Genomic DNA, 15,187 nt, shown 5'->3' with positions numbered 1-15,187 from the left:
AAAAAAAAAGAAAGAAATTCTATCAATACTTTAGAAAAATACTCTCTAAAAACAAATATACAGAAAACAACCAAGAAAGATAGATATCCTAAAAGGAATGTGCTTTAGATGAGGATCGAACCTCAGAAACAGTGAAAGAAAAGATATGAAGGACATGCTAAAAAAAAAAAAAAAAAAAACTCTAAGAAATATACCATCCGTATGCTATCCTCCTTTCGAAAGCAAAGGCAAATAAAACTTATGGCAAGAATTAGACATAGAAGGATGTTTATCATCAACGAAACCTAAAGTATTTGAAGGAAATACTTGAAGCAATATCTAACCTATACAGTCAAAAAGAAAATGATACAATTAAAGTATCTCTCAAATTAGCATTTAAATTAGTAAATGATGTTCAAGTATTCTTTAACTCAAGAGAAAACTAAAGATTACTACTTATTTCTTTCCCTTTTTAACAGCATGCATATGTAATTAAAATAAATTCTGGTCTATTATAAAATCAGAAGAAAATCAAATAGTAATAAAGAAAAATGAAATGAGAAATCAAAAATCTATTCAAAATAAGTCTAGAGGAGAGGATGCATAAGAACATGGAGAAATAAGAAGAGCAGGAGTGTAAATGGGGCAAAATAAAAATTCAAGAGCAAATGTAAGATAGAAATTCCAAAGTATTTTAAAAATCAATACAAAAAAGAAAAAAACTCCCAGGTAAAAACAAAGATTATCAAACATTGCTAGCTTGTGATAGGTATGCCCAGCTACAAACATCAACATGAGCAAATCTAAGAAAACAGAACCTTCAGACGGTAAATCCACTTAAATAAAGCTTGGGCAAAAAAAAAAAAAAATCTATGGATTAATGGCCTTATTAGTAAAGAAGCTTGCAGGAAATCCTGAATCTGATTCCCAAAAAGTGGCTGGAGAATACTAACTCCAAAGAGCTGTCACTGACCATCACACATGTGACTGTGTATACACACGCACACACGCGCACACACACACACACACACACACACACACACACAAAGCATAAGGACGGAAATACACTTTAAAAAATAAATGAGATAAACCAAGTTATCTGTTACTAAAGAATATGTGAAGAATAAAATTGCATTGGAAAACGAAGGAATGACAAATTCCAACGCTAGGACAGAACTTACCACAGGACAAGGGTATGATTTTTTTTTTAAAGGGACATGAACATTTGAAGGTCTCAATATTCCATAAGTCATCCCTGTAGGTAGGTGGCTTACTGCAGCTACAATCATTTCTTTAAATCTTTTAATATATTATTTAAAAAAATAAAAAACAGGCCAAAGTATTAGTAACATAAAATCTTTCTTTTAAAAACGTCTTCAGACTATGTTGTTCCCAGTGGGCACACAGAATCTAATCCTTGCCACTTGCCTCCAACACTAAAGGCACATGCTTCATGTTGTCAAGCCAAGACTGTTTACAAACTAGACTATAGAGTTGATACTCAATACACTAAATACTGACATGCAGACACTTTTGCTCATTTGGGTGTGGACTTCTTTCCCTGCATAATCTACTGAAACAACTTTGTCAAAGCTTTATGTATCAATTCTATCAAACTTACCTTCAAGATAGCCTAAGAAATTGTTTATAAAAGATGAGAAAATAACTCTTATGAAACTAAAAAGGGAATACACATACACACACACACACACACACACACACACACACATACACAAAATATTGCCTAAAATCAGAAAACAGAGATTTGTTATATTGAATTTCAGGAGACAGAAATTTTGCCCCTGACAGGTACATCAAACTTAGAAAACAAAGATACATTCTATAACTAATTTGGCATATGCATAAGTGGGTAAGAACTATAAATGCTTGAAATCAATCATAATGATATTAGTGTCTACCTGTTTCTGCTTTTACCCAATGCATTCAATCACTCAAACATAACTATTGGCTGTGTCAAGATTCACTGAAAGTTATATTTGGTAATACGAAAAAGTTAATCTTTTCACCAGTGTTCAAAACTAGCTACAAACTGTCACAGAGAATAATGAATAATCAATGAACCTCCTCAAACAGAAGAACTTTATAGTTTTGACATCAAATCTTTATTTAAAAAAAAAAAAGAAAGAAAAAGAAGAAGAAGCTGGTCTTTAACACCTTGCTCTCACATACGGTCCTATCTAGGTGATGGAAGACTAGCATGGCTCATACTGGGCAGGCAGCTAAAGAATTTGATGAACTGTTCTGTTCTGAGAATACCCCATAGCCAGAGGCTAGGGGAGGCACGTCATAATTTGGAGAGCAGAAAAGCTAGTTTTCCCTAAGTTTGGTTTAAATAAGTTCTGATCCTGAAGCAATATTATAGAACAGTCACTGATCAGTTTACTGGGTTTCATCCACAGCATTCACAAATATTAAATACTTTATGGAGACAACATGAAACACGTTTAATACCAGAACTTAGGAGCCCAAGGCATAAGGATTCCAAGCTCCAAGATAGCTAGACCCCATCTAAACAAACAAGAAAAAACTACTATCATGACAGTAAAACAGTGATATCCATTTGGTGATCTCATACATCTAATGATCAGAAATGCTTAGCCAGATAAGTCACATGTTATCTGGATAGAAGTAAACCTGAAGCTGAAGAGACATCGTAAGAGAAAAGACCAAAGAGTGGCACAGTGCCAAGATTTTCAAGCCATTCTTCTAGTGAAACACTGGAAGAACAAGTATTCGAGAAACTTCTCTTCAGAAATAATTGTTCTGACAAGAATTTCGATTCTTATTAGTTAAAAGGACTTCATGGAAACAATAAATTACCATAATACTTTACAAATCGCTTTGCCTAGGGGAGAAGATTCTACAAGTATTTGGTGGTATTTTAATGATTCTCTTTAAATAAGAATACAGGAAAAAATACACAACATCATTTCTCAGTATTTTGACATAACATTTCAACAAGTTATTCATGCCATCATCCTACACATGGATTTATATTAAACCTTTCCCTTTTGTCTCATCTTTTATCAGCACTATCTACTTTAAAAGGAGGAGGGAAGAGGCTTCTGCTGGGAAGAGGCTGCACATCACCAGTGACTTCCTCATGCTGGACTTCTATATTAGAAAAAATTACAAAGATCCCAGTGCCGTGTCTGCCAGGATAAGCAGAAATGCATGGAGTTGTCACCCATTTTACCCCAAAACACCCTTTGCTCCAATTAAGTTGCAAAGAAACATGGTTTTCTTTCCTAAGCCAAATACTAAATATAACACTTGGGGGAAAAGTAGGATTGTAATAACTATTTCTGTATGTGTGTCTGTGCATCTGTTTATACATCTACATAGGTATATTTGCACACGCATGTGGATTCCACAGTGTAGAGCAAACGTCTCACACAATACTCTCCACCATATTCAGTCTCTCACTGAACCCAGACCTTGTCACTCTGTCTAAACGGCTTGGCCAGAAAGTCACAGATCCTCCTGGATCTGCATCCTCAGTGCCAGGATTACAGCTACGCACCCCCACACCCCACTTGTTACATGAGCACTGGGGATACAAACTCGGGTTCCCAGATTTGTATGCCAACACTTTACCAACTGTGCCATCTCCCCAGGCATAAATATTCTTAAATTAATATATTTTACAAGAATAAATTAAGCTGGAAACACAAGTTGCTCTTTTATAAATATATCTATGAAATTCTTTAAGTTAAATCTCTTACTAATAAAAGGCAAGGCAAGATCAAAGAAAAAGGTGGAAATTAAAACTTTCTTGCCTTTCTCAAGTGTTATAGAACGTGAACTGCTGAAGAGTTAGCACACAGAAAAGCATCCTTCAGCTTTCATCCATATGGAGCCACAGTCTAAGAAACACACTACAAGTGAAAATTCATAAAACTTAAAACTAGCAAAGATTTTGTTGTTGTGGTTTACACTAATTCACTGCCATGTCTTAGAACCTAAGTCTTTTGTTTAACTACTTCTATAGTCAAAGACTTCTCATCTTATATTCAAGCTTGGAAATGTCCAAAAAATTACTCTTCACAGAGAATATTCACAGCAGTATGTTTCCCAAAACGACCAACAACGGCACTAGCCTATCACAGCTTTTCAAAGATTTACAGATACTACAGACATATATACATATGCATGTATTCTATCTAAAAACAACCATTCCTTAAACAACAAAAAGCCAACATCCAGATTTCTCAGATTTTCTTACTCACTACTCAAATATTGAATGACAACTTATGCTTAAATTTCTTCAAGAATATCCTGGTTAAGACATCATCAACCTAATTCAGAGTTAGTGTAAAGCTTCTATGAAAATTGAATTCTATCCTATAAAGTATCAAAATTAATACTTCAAATAACACATTGTTTTTAAATAACATGATTTTGTTTTGTGTTTTAACAAATACCTCCTACATTCCAGTAATCTGGCAAGTTTAAATGAGATCAGTTTATCATCATTATTTTATCTTTTTTATTTTTCACACATGGCATGAAATTTTTCTCAAAGGCATGAGAATGTAGCACAATCTGAAACACTGTGAAACTGATCTATAGAAAATTATATGGTATTTATATCACATAAATGATAACAGTTTAATTTGGTTTTAAAGTGGGTTTTGTAGTTTTGTTTCTTGTTCGTGAAGTCTAAAATTTTAACTTTAATGTGTACTCTTATGTTCTTTTATTTGTTAAATACAGCAACATTAATCTATGATCTTCTACATAAGATACCGTTTTTAAAAGAGGGAAAAAAGGAACAAGTGGTAGGCCTTGTTATATCATATAAGAATCAGCAAGCATTTTAACAATATGAAAATTGAAAGTAAAACATAATTGTATTAAAGTGATAGATTTTTATCTTGATTGTTTTTTCACAAAATATGTTTTAAAGGATTTCATAAAACGGCTTTAAGTCCATGTGTTATGTTTTACTATGTTTAGTAATAAAAACAAAGGTCCATTGAGATTGATTCTTCATCAATTTTCTTTAATTTCAATTTTTAGATAACCTTTTTTTTATTTTTGAGACTATAGTATTGCATCACGTCTTCCTTCCCTTTAATTCCTCCAAGACCTCCCATGTCCAACCCCTTGTCCTCTTTCAAATTCATGGCTTCTTTTTCTTTTGTTTTATTTACAACGTGTGGGAGTGTGCATGTGTATGTATGTGTGTGTAATCCTAAATACATAATTCATCCAGCTTAGTCTCTATAATGTTATTGTATGTATATGTTTTGAAGACCATTTGGTATTGGGTTTTTATTTTGAGAAACTGGTAATGTATACTAGCTATTTGCAGATGGAGTAAATATAAATGAAAGAATAGAGATATCCATTTAATTAAGTAACATGCCACAGTGACAACCAGGGGGTATTAATTACCTCACAGGATTACTGGTCAATGATACTCGCAGTGACTCCAGATATGTGGAAAGTCTCTCATCAGTATACCCCATTTTCAGCTCATGGATAAATTCCTGAGGTGAGATCTGTCGGCTACTTCTAAGACTTCCCTGTAAAACAAATAAAAAAAATTGTTTTTTAATTTATGCTACAATAAAGATTATCTATAAGAGATGAAATTTATCATAGTAATAACTAACAAAATTACTGTTTTGAGGTGAAATGTTGTTAGAACATAGAAAAATTGATTTTATTCACAATTGCTTTTAAAAATTACACTAAATGTTTTGATAATGAAAATGATTGCTTTTTCAAATGTAACAGAGAATTCAAATATTAAGACTCAACTTAAACAAATGAACTTACTGAACAAGACTTTGAGTACACAGGAAGAGCCATTAGTCATTGGTTCATTCAGTTGCCATTGCAAGTGTAATTTTTGGCACATGAACACACACACATGCATATAGAAACAGACACACACCGATGCATGGATACTTTCAGACAAAAACACAAGCATATACAAAAAGAAATAAAAAAGAATATTCAGTTGATAACAAAAGACAGACAATAAATTGGTAGAGTACCACTGTACTCTACCAATTTTCCAAGGGAGATTTCAGTAGGATCTATTTTATATAAACTATGGAACAGAAAAAAATGGAATTCCTTGGTTATTTGAAAAACATTAAATCCTCACTAGATACAAGCATATCAGTACAGTTTTAACGTTGAGAACCAAGCACACCTTTGGGCACAACCCCCAGTATCATCAAACACACACACACACACACACACACACACACACACACATTGTACTGTAAATAGTAAGCTTGTTAGTGAGAAAGATAAGCAAAATGCAGAAATATTCATAGTATAAAACATACAATTTTAAACACGGCAGCCAATGAGTGTCTCACAGGTAGGAATTCAAAGGCTTCTGTCATGCCTGCTTGAATTAACATCTAAGGAAACAAGACAGCTAAGCTGGCAGGTATTTTTTTTAAAGTGACAGAAGGGGCTGAGAGCTTCACAGGCCACAGAAATCGCGTGGACATATAACCCAAGATCAAAAGCAAAGACCAGTTCAGAAGGTATGCATGTGTCCCAGTTGGGAAATGAGGAAGACATCAGTGAACAATAAAGAAAGCTCTTAAAGTATACCTATTTAGAGACTAGATGTACAAAGGAAAGAAGTCGACCACGTTCAAAACTGGATTAAAAATCTAGCCCTTCTTTTATTCATTTCTTTTTTTTTTATTAATTGCCAAAACATTATGCAAGAAAAGAGAAATGGTAATGCAAAACAAGTCAGTATTGGGAAAACAGTGTTTTTTTTTTATGGTGATATCAAAGTGGTTATTTAAAGTCAACGTCAAAATCTCAAAAGAATTGAAAATGATGCAATAAAGCTTATAAGGCAACTGAAATAGTAATAAACATCTCAATTCACCCATTGATAGCATTAAGAATAATTCATTTAATGCAACACTTATGTTTGTTAAGTTGCCAAAATATTGTCTTCTTTATTACAGAAAACTGAGAAAAAAGACAAGCAAAAGGGAGGAAGAAATGACAAAATGACTCCCATTCATCAGTATTTCTAACCAAAGCATTTGTGTGTGTGTAGAGAATATCTATGCACTTTTTATTCAAAATGTGTACTTTAATTCCAGAAGGATCCATTCATTAGAGATTTCTTTTATAACTAGAAAATATTTTAGAAATACATCCCAAATAAATTAATAGGTCCCCAAGACTATGCTTCCTCTGGTCCTCAGACCAAGAATATTTCTTTTCTAACATCTGTGTCTTGTTTTACAGGCTGCTTATGACTTCTTGATATCATGAACCTTTCATTTGTTGTACACATTACCAGGCCAATACGTGTATCAAGGACTTATCAGTAGAGTTCAAGCTTTATTGCCAAAATAATCATGATTCTGACAGAATTGACAAGTTAACTCAGCTGAAACAAAAGATGCCATTTTGGACAAAGAACAAATTGAACCCATGTTCTATGGAGATTCTTCATGAAAATTCTTAAAAGTATGTGTTCAGATTTCCAAAGATAACATTATTAGTCCACTTTAACAACATTGAATAGATTTCACCTGTTTGTATTCATAAACTATTCCAGTTACTTCCACTCCACAGTAATCATACTGGATGCTTCCTGTTTGAAGCTGGCAACAAGGGAGTATGTCTCCCCTTCCATTCACTAGCACCACGGCAGCAGAGGTTCCAGCTAATTAACTGAGCAAGAATTCTAATAGATATGTAGGTGGAAAAGAAGTCAGATCATATTCCAATGTCATGATCACCTACATAAATTTATCAGCATCATAATCAAAGCTCAACATATTAAAATAAAGATTGCAAAACATTGCAAAACACTGAAAGAGGGCATTTTAAAGTACTTTTGAAACACTATAAGGGCATCAAAAGGCAAAGTAACAAGAAAAAAATAACAAATGAAAGAAATGAACTAAGAAGTACAAAGCAATAGCAAGAAATTGAGGGAAACGTAAATAGAGATGTAACAGTGTATTCCTAGAGGCCAAATATAAGCAAGGGCACAGTGAAACCACCAAGCTAGACCAACCCATGGGTAGAAAGATAGGTTTATTGGGGTTCAAACTGCCAAGGCTATCCAGCAGAAAAGGAAGCAGATTTTATATGACAGCAGGGTGTCTTCTTTGAACTGATAAAGGCTGTTCATCTGTTTAGAAATTTAGGACATTATCACCAGTACTGCCAATTGAGGGGGTGGGATACTTTGGACCTAACATCTAGACTTAGCTTTATTTAAAAAATCCACTGAGCAAAATAACTGCATCATAAGATGTGGCTGAGGAAGGCAGGAGAGAACCAAAGGCAGCCCTGGGTTTCTAGCTTGCCCAGCAACACCTCTGATACCATGTCATGCGGCTGGGATGGGCTCCAAGGAGAAAACACTGGCCCCCTGGCGCCTTACAGCACCAGGCAGACAGATACTACTATGGTGAGCAAATACAAGGTATGCTACAAAAGAGACACACACAGAATGATTCCCGTTCTGTGGACAGAAGAATACATCTGAAGAGGTGAAAGAGAGGATCAGACTGAGGAAAGTGGCTTGATTGCCACCCAGGCCACAACGACGTCTGGACCTGAGCTGTTGCTGGGGCCCATGTCTGAGTTCATGGCTCTGACACAGCTGTGGTCTCTACAGATAACACCAAAGGCTGAGAGGATAGAGCTGTACAGATTTGACCACACCCTTCACTGGCCGGAACACTGTAGAAAACTGATCCTGCCTCTCATCAGCTGAAGCACTCAGGAGAGAGGGTCATACAGCTCACGTGGGCAAGACTAGAGAGCTGGCCCTGATGTATGGGAATGCTGACACTAAGGGAGTGAAAGCAGAACTGGCCAGTCCCTTACTCATTGCTGCTGGCTGAACCAGCCCGGGCAATGCTGGAGAGCTCACCCTGGTGGTGAAGATAGGGGAGAGCTGGCAGGCTGACCAACACTGCAACTATCCAGCCCACACCAACCTCCACTCCATCTAATATCTACGTGAAGGGGCTGGTCCTGCAGACCCAAAGCTGCAGGACCTCCATGACATATGGCAACGTTAGGATATCCAAGAGTCCTTCCTAGTAAAGACCCAACATAGATAGTGTAGCAAAAACTACAGGTCTGAAACCGCAATGAACACTTGCAAGTAAAGATATATGGACAAAGAAGTTTACTGTGTGACTCACTGTGTCTCACAACAGCTTTCTTGATGACATTTTTCTCTTTGTTTTCTTTTTTCCTTTTTTCTTAAAAAATTTATTTTATTGGGGGGAGGATGCATTGCAAAGGCAGAGGGCAGATACCAACAGACAGGAAATGAATGGTATCAAGATGCCTTATGTGAAAGACACAAAGAATGAACAAAACACTTAAAAAATGACAAATTAAATTCACTAAGCAAGACACTTTCCCAGGAATAATAAACATATTCAGAAAAATACTGCCAAAATTGCAGGCAGTTTTTATCAAAATAGAATAAAAAGCTCATTTTCTTATTTATGGATCAGTTCCAAAGATCACTGGGATAACAAAGTGAAACACCGGGTGGAGCATCTCTGTGGGGAAGTCATTAAAGACAATGGTACTGGTAGTTACAGGAAGGAAAATCAATGGGCTAAATATCCAAACCTTGGTCAATGTTACCATCCTGTGTGACACACTCTGCAAGGCAGCAGTCCATTCTGACTAATTCGCAAGTCCTGTGCAAGATGCCTGCATCCAGAGAATGGATGTGGTTACTATAAAAGGCAACATAGGTGAAGAAGAAGAATTACAATCAGGACAGAAAGGAAAATCAACCACATTGGAAATGTGCATATTTAATATAATATATCCTGAAACAAAATTTTACTTAGAATGAAACATTTTAGAATAAGAACAGAAAATAAACTAATTGGGATGATAATTTTTAACATGTTCCCTACCAAAATAAAAGTATAAAAGAAATAAAACTGAGAGGAGAAAAAAATGTGTGAAGAAACATAAACACTCCCTTTCAACAAGGTCTTATGTTCCTTTCATTTTGCCTAACTTCAAAGGAAGTAGAGGGTAGATGGAGCATGTGAGGAGGCTTGCTGCTGCATATCTTGAAATCCATTAGCCATGAAGATGAAAATACTTAGAAAGCTTTATCCCCTGTGGTATCAAAACACATTAGTGAGATAAGGATGTCTGCCTGACATCACAAAAATTAGAAGGATATTTATCCCACATAATTTTTAAATCTTTTTTAATCTCTTGGTAAAATTTATTCTAAAATACCAAATGCAGATGGGGAAAAGTACAAAGATTATAGCTGTCATCTTCCTTATGAAGTATCTTCAAGGGCATAAAAGGCAATATGCATGCCTTATGCATACCTGGACCATTCCTATTTGTCTAAACCAAGCGCTCTCTCATGCTAAGTGACTATTAAAGGTAATAGTCGCCATTTCCTTTGACCTGCCTTGACCAGCTTCTTTTGTTCCTGCCTGCAGACATCCCTCCTTTCATCTCAGCTCAGATATAAGGCAAATTCACTATCCTAGACCATTTCTTTGTATAATAAGTCAGAATACCATGTCTATGACAAAACAGACATACACAGTAACCGGGGGAGAGAATGGATGACCTTTGAGAAGCAAGTGAGTGATTTGAAGAACCTATCATTTAATGTTCGACTTTATTTTAATAATAAAAGCAAAATACATGATCTAGATATATACTAACTCTCCAGGAAAAGGATACCTGGGAATACCAGCAATAACTCATCCCTGACCTCTGTGAAATTAACACTGCCCAATATGGTAGTTTCTAGAATGATTGTTGTCTAAATGACCTGCAATATCACATTCCTAAACACTTCTATGATTGCTGCTCACTCATAGCCAAATTATAACATCCCTGAATCCTAAGTGAAAAGAACCAAAATCCATCATGTAGCATCTTCTATTGTAACGAATACCTTAGTTTTTCAATTTTCTTTGTCTATAATGAGTGTCAACTTTTAAAATATAAATATCAAAAATATATAGGCGCTAGAGGTTATCAAAATAAAAATTTGTATGACCAGTAAGAGACTGAGGTGTAGTCCATTATTAGAATAGAGAGCTCTCTTTGCCTTTTACTTTGTAATTTAAAGCAGTAAAAACTGAAGGGGGAAAAACAGAAAATGGCCACCAATATCAGAAGAAGGATTTGTAACGTCAAATCCTTCAGTGTTCTACATAAATATATTTATCAACCTCTGCAACTTTTAAGTCCATAACCATAAATTAACTACCTCTGTACCTTCAGTCTTACACTCTCTTAATTCCTGATACCAAACCAGGTAATGAGCTTTGTGAGAAGCAAGATGGAGGGAGAAAAAAATGAAAACAAGAACGACTTTTGAAGAATCACCACAGTTCAAAGCAAGGGTAATAAGCGCATTGCTGCCAAGAGGATAACTACAAGCTGACTACTATCATATACACAATTATTCAAGTGCACTGCCACAATTCTCCTGCCCTTTTAAATGATCTCAACAGTGTCTAATGTCACTGACCACAGAAACACTAAGCTGTCGCTGCAGCATGAATTACTCGTTTTTGGAACATCTAGCACTAAAGTCAAGTTGTAGGAGCAATAAAATCTGTTAACCTCAGATTATTTTATACAGACTCGAAGCAGAAATATAAAAGCTACAAAGTACTAGAGACAGGTTCACCAACCACCCAAATTACGGCTTGCAAGAATCTCCTTAATGGGCTCTCTTTTAAGTTAAACATAAAATAAGCACCATTATAAACAAAATCCCTGTCTACAATTCTGAAAGACTGTTTACCTGTACATTGAAAACTGTACATGCTAAGGCTGGAGAGGTGGCTCACAGTTAAGAGCACGTACTGCTCTGGCAGAGAAGCCTTTTTTCAGTTACAGCACCCACATCAGGTGGCTCACAGCAGATAGCTGTACTCATGCGCACATGAAGTACTGATGCACAATGATGAACACTACATGATGAAAATTAGTTAAAATAAATCTTTAAAAAGAGCATAGACTGAAGGTTTAGAATTGCCAATTAAAAGTTACAAAGTAATAAAAAAGTTCTCCTTTTTGCTTCTAAATACTCCACAAAGAAAAAAAGGTTTCTTTAAGCCTAAGAAACCAATAGTAGTTTTAGATAATTATATATTAATTTAAAATAAATAAAAAATCTAACACACTTTATTTGTTCATTATTATTATTATGATATATCATAAAAGAACCTCAATTCTACATTGGCCATTACCTTTAGTAATACACCTTATTTCTCCTCCTTTCTTTGCTTATAAGTGCATGTTTCTTGATGTGTGTGCATGTGTTTGGGTGTTCACATGTATCTGGTAAAGTCCACATGTGTGTGCATGTGCTAAAATTAAGATCAATATCAGCATCTTCCTTGATTGTTTTCCATCTTCAATCTGAGTTAGGGCCCCTTGCTCAATGCACTGATTCCATAATCAAGACAGTCTACACTGGGGCCTTTCTGTCTCCATCGCCTGTGCACTAGCACAGGGTAACAGCTGTGCTGCCATGATCACTTACGTAGCTTTTATGTGGATGTCGGGGATCTAAACACCTTTCCTGATCGTCACACATGCATAGGAAATGCCTTGCCTGCTAAGCCATCTCCCCAACCCCGCCCATTTCTTTACATACATATATGCGTACGTATCTAAATGCGTATTTGCAGAGGTGGTAGAAGAAAACATGCAGGAGTGACTTCCCTCCTTCCACCATGTGAGCTGGTATGATTAAAGTAAGGTCATCATGCAAGGGGCAAGTGTCCTTAAATGCTGACCCATCTTGTAAACTCTCACACTTGCTTTTGTTCTGCTTAAGAGAATATTAAAATACTTTCTCAATGTGTGAGGAAATATTTTTAAGTAAGCAAATATAGAAAAAAAATGTATACTAGTTTGCAGAAGAATAAAAAATTACACGAAACTGATAAACTGTCCAAATGAAAAGCCATAAAAAGGGACAAACAATAGAAAGAATGAAAACTTAGAAAGAAGTCTGAAAATAAAGTAAATTCAAACTGAAAGGACTTCAAGTGAGATTTTAAAAAGTTACTATATTAACAGATTGATGGGTACAATGAATGCTACAGAATTAGACTGCAAATTATCAGTATGAAGTTATGGTTCTCTCTGTGTCTGTCTGTGGTTGCGGACACGCAAACGTGTGTGTGTGTGTGTGTGTGTGTGTATAGGGAAAGGAGGGAGTAAAGTTAAAGACACATATAAGAAAGAGAAATGAAAACATAGAAACATCTGTTTTCCATATACAGATATACAATCAGTACTCCAAATCCTCACTCCAAGCACGTGTAAACTCTACTAATAACCTATCAGGTGTTTGTCTCTGGACTGAACATCAAAAGACTTTCTCCTTGTTATTATGTCTTAAATAACTAAATGTAACAACTAACTGCATTATTCTTTGGTATCATATGTAATGTATACATGATTGGAATTAATCAGTATGTTACTAATGTTACTAATGTTAGTAATGTTACTAATTACAATAAAAAGACTACAAGATATAAGTGGATGCAACAGGTCATTTGCAAACATTGCACCATTTTACACAACTGAATTAAGCATCCCCACATTTTGATGCTCAAGTAAGTACTGGTTCCAGTGCCCTGCACAGATAGCATACAGTGCTTGTACATGTGTGTGCACGTATATCTCATTATTTTAAAAGGCAGACATACACGTATTTCCAAGTTCAGCTGAATAGGTCTACATGAAAGGACATAACATTAAAAGATCAAATACACGGGTCATAATTTTCTCCAATAAGAAATCTGAGCTACTTGGAAAACAAGATGATCCTAAAGGATCAAGTGCAAGATAGTAAGAAAGCAAAGGGACAATGGAATCAGAGAGGAGTCATCTGCAGTGAAGTTCTGTGAGGAAAAGAGGGAAACTACTGTTGCAGGGAGGGGCATGGTCATTCTCAGGTAAATAAAAATGTTCTGACCTCGTCAGGGCTGACAAGCAGTATAATACAACAAATATGCCGAATGTCATTGGATGATGTGTTTGACCATGATGAATATTGTGCTGTGTGAGTTTTAACACAAGAAAAAAAAATAGTTTAAAAGATTTAAAAAATAGAATGATAGCCCAATCTGCAATCTTAGAAGTCGTTAGAAGCAATCTGGGAGAGGAGAAAGAAAAGGAATATATTGGCATTATCCTACGTTCCTACCTAAAATACTGACAGCATAGTGTTTTTCCTCAGCAACAGCTCATCAAGTGATATGCTTATTTGTGGATTTTGCAATATGAATATGAACTAAACTTTGAAAACCATTATAAAGCTTAATAATTTTTCTGGGTTTTTCATTGTTTCTACAATGGATACTTTTAAATCAAACTATACATAAAACTTTGGTTCAGGTTTAACTGACCTAAAAGTTAAAACAGAATATCACGTATTTCAACTTGAACAATAGAAGGCAAATTTACATGGTATCACATAGGCCACCTGTTTCCACTCGCCATCTACAGAGTTCTCTTAGAACTATTTAGTTTCAACTGAGCAACAAACTACAACTAAAAGACTTAAAAAGAACCCAAAGATGAGGGTGGAGGAGTTGAATAAATAAACATGGATGTTCTAATTTGCCAGCCTATATTTGATGGTTCAATGAACGATAAAGATCTGCTTGGCACATCTGAGCAGATAGAATAACACAGTGAAGCTCTTAGTCATTGGTTCATTATCTTCTTTATTATGTTGATTATGTTTATATAAAAGGGAAATCACAACAAAACTTCTTTGGGCATTTACTAAAAGGGTATGGGGGCTGAGAAAACACCAGATGTTGCAGTCTTCAAAATTAAGCAATTTGCTTTCTGTTCCTCCAGGTAATTGTGCAATTATTTGCCTCCATGATTCTGAGCTGTACTTACAAATGTCACTGGTAACATTGACAGTTGAAGTCTCCCTTTTTTTTTCTTGATTTAAGAATAAATCGCCTGTCTCTTGTACATACACACCACCCTAGGAATCTAATCTCTTCCTATGAGTAAGCACTTAAAAGCCAAGTACACAGGCTGGAGTGATGGCTCAGTGATTAAGAGAACATAAGTTTGATACCCAGCAACCAGAGATGCTCACAACCATTTGTAATTCCAGTGTGAGGGAACTACCACCCTCCTCCGGCCTCCATAGACAATGCTT

General features: G+C 35.5%; 1 protein-coding gene across 1 annotated transcript in view; it reads right to left on the bottom strand.

Moving 5' to 3' along the window:
* Nucleotides 1-15,187, bottom strand: part of Diaph3 (diaphanous related formin 3) — a 444,266-nt gene that overhangs the window by 339,333 nt on the left and 89,746 nt on the right. Inside the window, exon 5 of the mRNA XM_050159516.1 lies at nt 5,401-5,531. Coding sequence (XP_050015473.1) covers nt 5,401-5,531 — 131 coding nt within the window. The remainder of the gene's footprint in view (nt 1-5,400; nt 5,532-15,187) is intronic.

Source organism: Alexandromys fortis, unplaced genomic scaffold (genome assembly GCF_014885135.2).
Source record: "Alexandromys fortis isolate MF-2015 unplaced genomic scaffold, M_Fortis_MF-2015_v1.1 scaffold_113, whole genome shotgun sequence".
Taxonomy (NCBI): domain Eukaryota; kingdom Metazoa; phylum Chordata; class Mammalia; order Rodentia; family Cricetidae; genus Alexandromys; species Alexandromys fortis.
Note: the sequence above shows the minus strand (reverse complement) of the source record. Positions and strands in the feature narration are given on the sequence as shown.